The sequence below is a fragment of the Bison bison genome, unplaced genomic scaffold, assembly GCF_000754665.1.
Source record: "Bison bison bison isolate TAMUID 2011002044 unplaced genomic scaffold, Bison_UMD1.0 scf7180017864199, whole genome shotgun sequence".
NCBI lineage: Eukaryota > Metazoa > Chordata > Mammalia > Artiodactyla > Bovidae > Bison > Bison bison.
The window spans coordinates 1,454,841-1,465,204 of record NW_011494771.1 but is presented as its reverse complement, the minus strand read 5'-3'; the positions used below and the strand labels follow the sequence as shown (position 1 = coordinate 1,465,204).

Sequence of the window (10,364 nt, the reverse complement as noted above, 5' to 3'; positions counted from 1 at the left end):
AACTACTGAAGCCCTTGCGCCCCACAGCCTGTGCTCTGTGACGAGAGAAGCCACTGCAACGAGGAGACTGCACACCACAACTAGAGAGCAGCCCCCACTCACCGCAACGAGATAAAGCTCACACAGCACAGCCAGAAGTAAACAAACAAGCAACAACAAATTCTGTGGCCGAGACTCGAGGTCCCTTGGTATGGCTCAGCAGCTGTGGGCCAAGAGTGTGGAATGAGAGGAGGCGCTGCCCAGCAGGGCCTGGCACACGGGCTCCAGGAGTCTTCTGGAAGAGTGGACACTTGTATGAGCCTCGGAGTCAGAAATTGGTTCCGATCCCAGCTCTGAAGTTACTGGACCTGTGATCTTAGGCAAGTCACTAGACCTCTGTGCTTCGATCTCATCAGTTAACCCAGGACAATGACAGGCCCTATTTTATACGACAGTTATCATGCCTTAATTAGGATTGACTGGTTTGATCTCCTTGCTGTCCAAGGGACTCTCCAGTAAATCCTAAAGGAAATTAATCCTGAATATTCATTGGAAGGACTCTGGCCACCTGATGCAAAGAGCCGACTCACTGGAAAAGATTAAGATTGAAGGCAGGAGGAGAAGAGGGTAACAGAGGGGAAGCCCGGTATGCTGCTATTTATGGGGTCGCAAGGAGTCGGACACAACTGAGTGAATGAACAACAAACGATGACTTAATACAATAATGTATGAACAAATGTACAGGACCTGATACCTGGCAAATAAATACATGGTAGTAGCCATTATTATTTCTAGAACTGCATGTAAAATGGGGTTGGGTGGCAGGGGCAGCTGACTTGAGACGATATTGGGAAATCTAAGAAAAAGAAAGAATCAGGACGTATCTGCCCAAAGGCTCTTTTACAAGTCAATGCTACTTCCAATAAGTAGATGTGGGCGCCTCAGATCAGGCATTTCAAATACTGACTCTATCACCTGGAAGTTCTGGCCTTGAGATAGGAGAAGTGAATCAATTTTTGGTATAGCTTTTCATTCATTATCTATCCATTATCTATTCTCCATTAAAAAAAAAAGGAAGCTTGGGGAGGATGGGGGCCTGGGAAGTAGGGGACAAAAAAGCAAGTGTATAGAACTTTTTAAGTCCTGGAAGACAAAGACAAGGAATTAATTAAAGTAATTCCCAGAGGTCACTTAGGCAAGAACTGGAGGATCAGAACTCGGGCTTCTGGCAAGTTCACTCAGTTCACGTTACGGTTCCCCGGGTTGTGGCCCTGTAAACACTTCTGTGAATACTGGACAGCGGTCCCAGGGGAGGCTGATCGCAGGTAGCAATTACAAGGATCTCAAGTTCAAGAAGAGGTTTAATATTATGGCCACCATCAACTGGATAACTGGCTGCGCTGTCTTCTGTGGTCTCGCCTGTAAGAACCTCAGTGTCAAATCCTTGGTCTATTTTCAGCCTCTGCATGTGACCCTGTGCTATATGCCTTTAGTGAAGACACCACACTCCTGGACTTCATTTTACTTTGCTACCTTTATTTTCCCTTTGTCCTCATTTCCTTACTAATTTTTGTGTTAAAATGCGTTGGTCTTTTAGAGAGTAGGTTATAAGCAACTTATTTTATCTCCGAAGGTGAGTTTAACGACAAGCCACCTTAGAAATCAACAGTCCCTGCAAAAACCTGATTCTGCCCACAGGCCTGGCTGTCTTCTGATCAAAATCCTGCCTTCACCATCTCCCCGGTGAAGGCTGAACTCATCACTGTGGCGGGACTGCAGTCACGTGACGTCTGGGCTACCTGGGTACTCTGGATGCTGTGGATCTAGTGGGGAGAGAGCCCAGGGCACCTCCCCAAAGATCAGGGCTCCATGCTGCAGGGACGGGGCGGAACAGCCTGGTGGAAGGTGCCCACCTGCTAGGGCACCTTCTCCCTAACTCCATTCACAGGTAAAGGAACAACTGCTGAGACAGGAGAATGGCCACAGGGATCATCGAGCCGTTACGAGCAGAACTTAGCAGAGTACCGAGGGGGTGAGGGCCACGGGCTCTCCCAGCCACAGGGGATCCCCTCTTACCAGCTGAGAGGGCCTGGGCCGCGCACTGAACCTTTCTGAATCTGTGTCCTTACAGTCAAGCTCCCCATGTCCTACTCTGTGAAACTGTGGCAAAGAATCCAATAAGGGCTATTAACTAGCCCCGATTTACAGCTGGAGAAACTGAGGTAGGAAATGAACCAAATATAACTGCTGAAAGCCACAGGGCTACAGGTGGTAGAGACGGATCAGAACACAGGCAGTGTGACACAGGTCCCCACTGGAGCTCCAGAGACAGAAAAAGCTCGTGCCTTCATAAAGCGTTCATACCATGCTAAGAAAGGCAGAGCAGTAAACAGAACCACTCTGTAATAATCCCTACACCAGAAGGGGCAGAGGGTGGGCAGGTGGGGCCTGGCGAGGGCTCAGGGGCTGTGCTACCCACTCCTCATGCCCACCACCCCCTAGCCCTCGGACAGCCCAGAAGCCCTCACCCTCGGGGGCTGGGAGGAGAAGGGGACTTTAGGGGAACATAAGCGCGCTGGTTATTGATGCTTTCCAACTGTGAGATGGTTGGGGCATCACCGACCCAATGGACATGAGTTTGAGTGAACTCCGGGAGATAGGGAAGGACAGGGAAGCCTGGCGTGCTGCAGTCCATGGGGTCACTGAGTCAGACACGACTGAATTACAACAACAACAAAGAGCACTGAAAGATGGGTTCCTGGGGGGAGACTGCGGGCACTGGGAATCTGACACCCCATGTGCTTTATTAACAAGAGTCTGGCCCCTGCCTTCAGCTTCTAGACCACGGCGTCAGCGGGAGACAGGCAGAGATAAAACCTGTGGGGACGACAACATAAAGCATGTGGTGGGCTAGAGTTAAAAGTCGCTTCAGCGTGCCTGGCGAGAGGCCTGTCACTGACCTGAGCCTACATGTGTCTGCAAGAAGGTCTCCCCTATGTGCACACCAACCACCTCAAAGAGCCAGCCCGACAGTCACGGAATGACCACCTGGGGTTGTCTGCGACGTGGACAGTCGTCATTTTGCACGGACAGGTTCTGCCTTTGTGCCTGGAGGTGGGTGGTAGGCGAGTGGCTCTGGCTGGTGGTGGTGGGTGGGGAGGGCAGACGACTGCTCGTGGCCGAAAGTGTTCAAAGCTCAAAGGCTCCCGCTGACCGTCCAGGACACTGACTCTGTCTCATAAAGGGGGAACCTTGCTTCCTAGTGAAAAATGCCCCTCGTCCCCAACAAAACCACCAAAACCAAACAAGATGAACGGCAGCTGCGAGTCCCGCTGCTCAGTCAGGTGGAAGGAACCTAAGAAAGAGATGATTCTTCAGCTAGAAAACAGAAATGTGGTAAATTTGAACTGCAGACCAATGGAGCAAGGCATGATAAACTTCACGGAGAAATAAAAGAAAACCTGAAGGAACAACAGGATCGAAGCTTAATGAGATTCGCAAAGAAGGTTAATCAGAGATTCGTGGTAGGAACACTTGCAGGAAACTTGTGACCGTCAGTGGGACGCTGTCTGGGGCAAAGTCCTTTTGCACGAACCCTGGGGACTCCCGAAGGCCTTGGGTGGGGTCTCGGTCAGCCTCAGGGACCTGTGTGGAGCTGATGGGTGCCTGGGCTGTGCCCTTCAAGGCTCCCCCGGCTCGTCTCACTGAGAACTGATTACTCAACACTCGCTGCGAAGTCCCCGAGAAGCCTCCCCATGCAGCTGGATGCCCCGGTCCAGCATTTCCACAGCATTTGCTCACAGGGCAGCATGGTGGTGAAGAGCACACTGCACACGCTTTCCCACTCATCTCCATCCTGGAGCGCGTGTGTGCAGAGGCCCAAACCCAGGCATGAAGCGAGCAGAGTGGAAGGCTGAGCAGACAGCCCACCCGCGCTGCGGCACTCCAAGCCACGTGTGGCTCAAGCGTGTGCCAGTCTGCAGATGGCAGCATGGCTGTTCCCCAAAGCTCCCCAAGTTCGAACACCTAATGCCTTTAATGATGGCCTTTCCTGGGGGTTCAGTAGGTAACGAGACCACCTGTAATGCGGGAGACCTGGGTTTGATCCCTGGGTTGGGAAGATCCCCTGAGGAGGAAATGGCAACCCACTCCAGTATTCTTGCCTGGAAAATTCCATGGACAGAGGAGCCTGGTGGGCTACAGCCCATGGGGTCACAAAGAGTTGAATACAACTTGGAGACTAACTCCCAAATCACCAATGCCTTTAAAAGCATTCAGCTGAGTTCCCTATCGGTTGCAATGACAAACAAAAAACAAGCCACAAGGCGGCACGCTGGGAGGGGAAGGGGGGACCTGTAAACCAGCAGAGCCAGGGCCCCAGGGGACCCCTGGCTCTTGACCCAAGTTGGTGGCAGGCTGACATACTAAAAAGGCAGATGGAGCTGGAAACAGTGCTCCTCGTGGATGGAAATGTGCTATCCGCCACCAGCTGTCACAGAGATGGTAAACTGCTGACGGACTCTGGGTGGGTTTCTTTATTCTCCAGCGATTACTGAGCACCTACTGCATCCTGGCTCGATTCTAGGCTCCGTGAACACAGAAGAGAACAAGACAGACAAGGGCCCTGCTCTCATGGAGACCAAAACACCAAACACAAACAAAACATTCTTGTGTCAGCGGAGATCCGGGGCCTGGAGGGAAACAGGGGGATGGGGGCTCCCTTAGAACAGACAGACGAAAGGGAGCCAGGCTTTCAAGCCCACAACAGAGCTGCAGGGAGGAGGCGGCCCCAGGAGGCAAAGAGCCTGGAGGACCCAGAAGTGAAAGCAGATCAGTGAGGCTGAGAGCAGGGGAAAGGGGGCTGGGAGAGACACGAGCCTGACCACAGAGGCCCTGGTGGGTGTCTGGTGCTCAAGAAATGCTCAGCACCTTATCATTATTAAGCTTTCTAAGTGGTGATAGAAATATTTTCCCAAACGTTTCTTGGTCGTCAGAGGCTGCGCAATAACGCGTGTCTAAGCCCTGGCCCAGCATGGGTGCGGTCTCCTCCGTCTGCTGAGCGTGCTAAGTGCCCACTGCCCCCCGAGCCCCGTGTGCGGCCCGACCCCGGGCAGCGTGGGCCCTGACTTGAGGATGACTTACCCCAAGGAACTGCGCCTTTGTTTGGGGGCCCGTGAGGTAGTGGGCTGGGAGGGTCAGACAGGGTTCTCTTGTGTCCGGGTGGTGGGGGAGGAGGCCGCTTCTTGGACAGGGTGGAGCTGCCACTAGAGGTCTGGGTGCTTAGAGGGAGTGTTGAAGGTGGGCCAGGTGGACCTGGAAAGGAATCGAATGGGGCAGGAAGGTTAATCCCGGTCTCGCAGACAGAACAGCCCATATGCGGTTACTCCCGAGCACAGAATGGGTTATGACACAGGGAGACGGAAGCAGGAGGCTGGGGATGGCCCAGTCCATCCACCCGGTAACCCACAAAAAGGGTTTTAAAAAATTGCTGGTAAAAAAAATTAAAAAGGAGAATGCGTGCTGTTAAGAAACAAAATGTCAGTCAACATGGAATGCTCCTGGGTTGACAACCTCATTTGGGTGCAATGGGAAAAACACACATTTCACACCAATAAGTGCCCTGGAACCACTGCGAAACCTGTGCTGGGGAAGACACCCAGCACTGCCAGGAGCCTCAACGGAGAGGAGAGCAAAGAGCAGACGCAACCTCCAAGCGGCCTCAGACCAGGGTTTTCTCGGCACTGCAACTCTTTCCTCTAGTCAGCAAACTTTGCCAGAAGTTTTTTTTCTCTTTTCTGATGACTTTTATAAATAAACGCTCTAATGTAAAGGGTTACTTAGAAAGAAGGCAAGTTCAAAAACATTTTTTCCCCCTCCAATTCTGACCTGTTCTAGAAATCACAAAGGTGAAAGTGTTATTCACTCAGTTGTGTCCTCTGCAACCCTGTGGACTGTAGCCCGCCAAGGCTCCTCTGTCCATGGGATTCTCCAGGCAAGAATACTGGAGTGGGTTGCCATTTCTTTCTCCAGGGGATCTTCCTGACCCAGGGATTGAACTCAGGTCTCCTTCACTGCAAGCAGATTCTTTATCATCTGAGCCACCAGGGAAGACCCAGAAATCATAAACCATCTATTATACTGGAAGCCTGAATGCATTATATAAGCTTCATTAATTTCTAAAGGTTTAAAAAAATTTTTTTAAACACCCTAATTTTATTTTTTAAATTGGAGGATAATTGTTTCACAATGTTGTGTTAGTTTCTGCTGTACAACAATATGAATCACCTGTATGTATACATGTATCCCCTCCCTCTTGAGTCAATAAGTTTTTTAAAAGATTCTATTTTCTCTAGAGGTAATGACAGGATAGCAATAATGATACTAATATTACACACACACACACACACACACACACACACAAACCATTACTACCATTTCTAATGTTTTTAGAAAAAAAAAAGGGAGTTTTAAGTATATATGCTGTTAAACTTATTTCAAGTGACACTGAAGTGGCTGGTGTGTGCCTGGGGACCTGGGTGACGCTGGGCACCTTGACAAACCTCTCTTCATGATTATTAACAGATATATGATTTAACTAGACAACAGTTTCCGCAAACATTGAAAGAAGAAGAAAAGGAAGAAATGAAAAAAGCTAGGGACACTGCCACCCCAAATGTTTAAGGCAGGAGGGTGGGTACCTGGTGCCCCAGAAAGGCTCCAAAAGAGCCTTCTACATTCTGTGTATTAAAAGAGAAGCTTAATTACTGCTGGCCTCCTTCCTTGGAAAACAAGCTCTGCTGTATCCCATGATCAATTATGGTCAGTACCAACACAGACTTAAACCCCTGTTTCTAAGAGATAGTCTTGTCTTGAAGTAAATACTGCTCAGCTCAGGAAGACAGTCATTTGCTTTAGGATGAGATGGCCCTGGCTGTAGCATTCATTCTCAGTCTTACTGACAGATATGTGATGGAAGCCTGTTACCCCAGAGCAATGCCTAATTATGACACCAGTCACTGCCCTTTCAGAAACGATTTTATTTTTGCAACAATAAAGGCATTGTTACTTTAGCCTTGTGTTTGCATAGGGCTTCTTAGTTTTTGAAATATGTTCCTACATGGTGTTCCCCTCAATTTTCATAACAACTCTGTGAGGCATGTGGGTCAGGTATTGTTCTTGTTGCTAAGTTGTATCTGACTCTTTTGTGACCCCATGGACTGTAGCCCACCAGGCTCCTCTGTCCTTGGGATTCTCCAGGCAAGAATACTGGTGTCGCCATTTCCTTCTCCAGGGGATCTTCCCAATCCCGGGATTGAACTCGTGTTTCCTGCACTGACAAGTGGATTCTTTACCACTGAGCCACCTGGGAAGCCTGGGGTCAGGTATTCCTGGCCCCATTTTGCAGCCAGGAAAGTGGAGCTGGGAATGGTGTGATAAAGGTTAGGTAGCCGAGAGGAGCTGGGCTGGACCATGATGCAGGTCTCTGGGGCTGGCGAGGGCTCGCCCTGTCCTAAAAGCCAGGCCAGCATTTTCTGGGCTTGGCACACGTTGATGCAAACGGCAACAACAAAGCTCGGTACTAGGAAGTGTAACTTTCCTCTTGGAAATAGGAGAATAGATAATAGACAATGGTGAGATTCTCCGGCAGGTTCGTCTTTAGCGCCACCTTGGGACTGCTCGATGTACCGCATCTGAAAGGCCATTCAATGGGTTCCAAATCCTGCCTGGAAACACAGACGGCCAATGGGGCGATGTCTCTGGGCAGAGCGGTCTGTAAACGTGATTTTAGCAGACAGCAAACCAGAGCAGTCCTGCAACCAACCACAAACCAAGCAAAGTCAAGGTTTCTGAATCATCATGTTAAAAATGTAGGGGTTCGTGTTCCCTTCATCACGTCAACACAGCCTTGCCTCACTTTCTTCGCGTCAGCTGCCGCAGTCTCTAATTATTCCTTTTCTGCTTACTTGTCACGGCCTCCCTCCCCACCACGCTGCAGGTTCTATCGAGGTCAGGCTTTTCTTTGGCCTGGTAAGCTGAATTTAATAATGCAGTGTCGAATAAATGGATGAATAAACTGCTACTTCTCTTGTTTTAAGGCTAGTGATCCTTAAGGAAGATAGAATGTCTCCCTTAGGGAGACAGAGCAGAAACCAGGGGGAGAGGGGCCTAGTGAGAGAAGTTCAAAGAGAAACATTCAGTACTGTAATCTACCTTCACAAAAAATTTTACACACACCCAGACCCACCTACCGTTCTGGAACAGAAGCCACAGAAAGGAAGGTGCCACTGAATCTTCTGACTGGTAGGTCATGAGTTAAAGAAAGGCGAAAAACATTGTATCAGACCCCACGGAAGCAGACAAAATTTTTTTAAGTTTTAAAGAGCTCAAAAGATGTCCGAAATGAGTAACTTGTCTTTAGGCACTGAAAATGATGTTTCAAGTGAAATAAACCTGAGGACTGGCTCAGTCAGGAAAGAAGCAATTCTTGCTGGGTAAAGAAAGCTAAAACAGGGACTTCCCCTGGTGGTCCAGTGGCTAAGACTCCACACCCCCAGTGCAGGAGGCCTGGGTTTGATCCCTGGTCAGGGAACTAGATCCCACACACCACAATTAAGACCCAGTGCAGCCAAATAAATAAATAAAATATATATTAAAAAAGAAAGAAAGCTAAAACAAAAGAGAATAGGAAAGAGTAGACACAGCATCAAACATACTCAAAAGGGAGGCACGATTAACAGGTGGCGAGGGGAGGGACTTGGGCAGCCAAGTTCCTCCCCTGAACTCTGCCGGGGCCTGTGGGAATAGGCAGAAAACACCCTAAACCACAGTGCCCACTAATATCGGCTATTATGTCAAATTATCCACCAACACTTTTCTTAAAAATATGGGTCTAGGCTTAAAAAGTTGCTATAAATAACACTGAGGTTACATTATTAGAAAGTCTTTCTACGAGGAGGCAGGGTGTACCGCAGCTCTTACTGGGGGTTCGCGTGGCTGGGCTGTGGTCCTGCATTGCTAACAGCCTCTTGGGTCACTCATCTGTTGGACACTCTTCCCATGCCTTCAACTCAAGCAGCCTCACTGGACACCCCTTGAACTGTGCTGCTGAGAGCATCTCCTGGTCATCAGCTTGGGGAGGCCCCTCACAGAGTTCGACATGTGGCCAAAACTTGGGAAGCTCACGAGCCTGACGATGCTGTACACATCCTGAGATGCTGTACATCTCAGAAGCTATGATCCCTCCACCTCAGCATCTATCAAGGGTCATCTCCAGTGTAATCTTATCCAGAAGCCTGCTCTAACCCTCCTTTGCCCTGGAGCAACTGTGGCTATGAATATTTCTGCACACACAGGCTGACTGGCACTGCACACTCTCTACCCGGCATCAGACCCGCACTGTCTCCGCATTCCTAGGCTGGAAATGTCTTCAGGGCAAGGGCCACGCTGTCCTTCTCTCTCTCAGCACCCGGCACGTTCTGGGCACAGCCTATGGACATAATTCACGGTATAAGTCGGGAGGATCCTTCTTCAGTGTCCTTGCATCTTTGAAAGGAAAGTGAAAGTCACTCAGTCATGTCCGACTCTTTGTGAACCCATGGACTATACAGTCCATGGAATTCTCTAGGCCAGAATACTGGAGTGGGTAGCCCTTCCTTTCTCTGAGGGATCTTCCCTACCCAGGGATCGAACCCAGGTCTCCTGCATTGCAGGTGGATTCTTTACCAGCTGAGCCACAAGGGAAGCCCAAGGATACTGGAATGAGTAGCCTATCCCTTCTCCAGGGGATCTTCCCGATCCAGGAATCAAGCTGGGGTTGCTCCTCCATGACAGGAGGATTCTTTACCAACTGAGCTATCAGGGAAGCCCTTGTACCTTTGGTTCTTAATAAAACAGAGGACCCAGAGGCCTCCCATGCTGGGAAACCAAAGGTACACCTCTGATTTCAATTTAAAGAAAAACCTAGAAGATTACTTTAAAAATTAACCTGACAGTTTGGGGCAGAAAACTGTCTGTAGAAGTATAATATATATATTCTAACATGCCATATTAAGTGTTAATGACAGGAGCTAATGACAGAGTTATACAGACAATTCTGGACAACATGAATGAAAAATTTAGCATTTTCTTCTTTTTAAATTTAGCATTGTCTAATGGTTTTCACTGGACATGGAACCACAGACTGGTTCCAAATAGGAAAAGGAGTACGTCAAGGCTGTATATTGTCACCCTGCTTATTTAACTTATTATGCAGAGTACATCATGAGAAACGCTGGGCTGGAAGCAGCACAAGCTGGAATCAGGATTGCCGGGAGAAATATCAATAACCTCAGATATGTAGATGACACCACCCCTATGGCAGAAAGTGAAGAAGAACTAAAAGCCTC

The 10,364-nt window shown here is 49.1% G+C and overlaps 1 protein-coding gene across 2 annotated transcripts in view; it reads right to left on the bottom strand.

Annotated features, from left to right (window-relative positions):
* ASAP1 (ArfGAP with SH3 domain, ankyrin repeat and PH domain 1) overlaps positions 1 to 10,364 on the bottom strand; it is a 340,720-nt gene that overhangs the window by 17,650 nt on the left and 312,706 nt on the right. The window contains exon 24 of one of the 2 annotated variants that reach the window (XM_010844319.1): positions 5,122 to 5,292. The exons of the other annotated variant lie outside the window; for it this stretch is intronic. Within the exon in view, the coding sequence (XP_010842621.1) occupies positions 5,122 to 5,292 (171 nt within the window). The remainder of the gene's footprint in view (positions 1 to 5,121; positions 5,293 to 10,364) is intronic. 2 annotated transcript variants of the gene reach the window in all.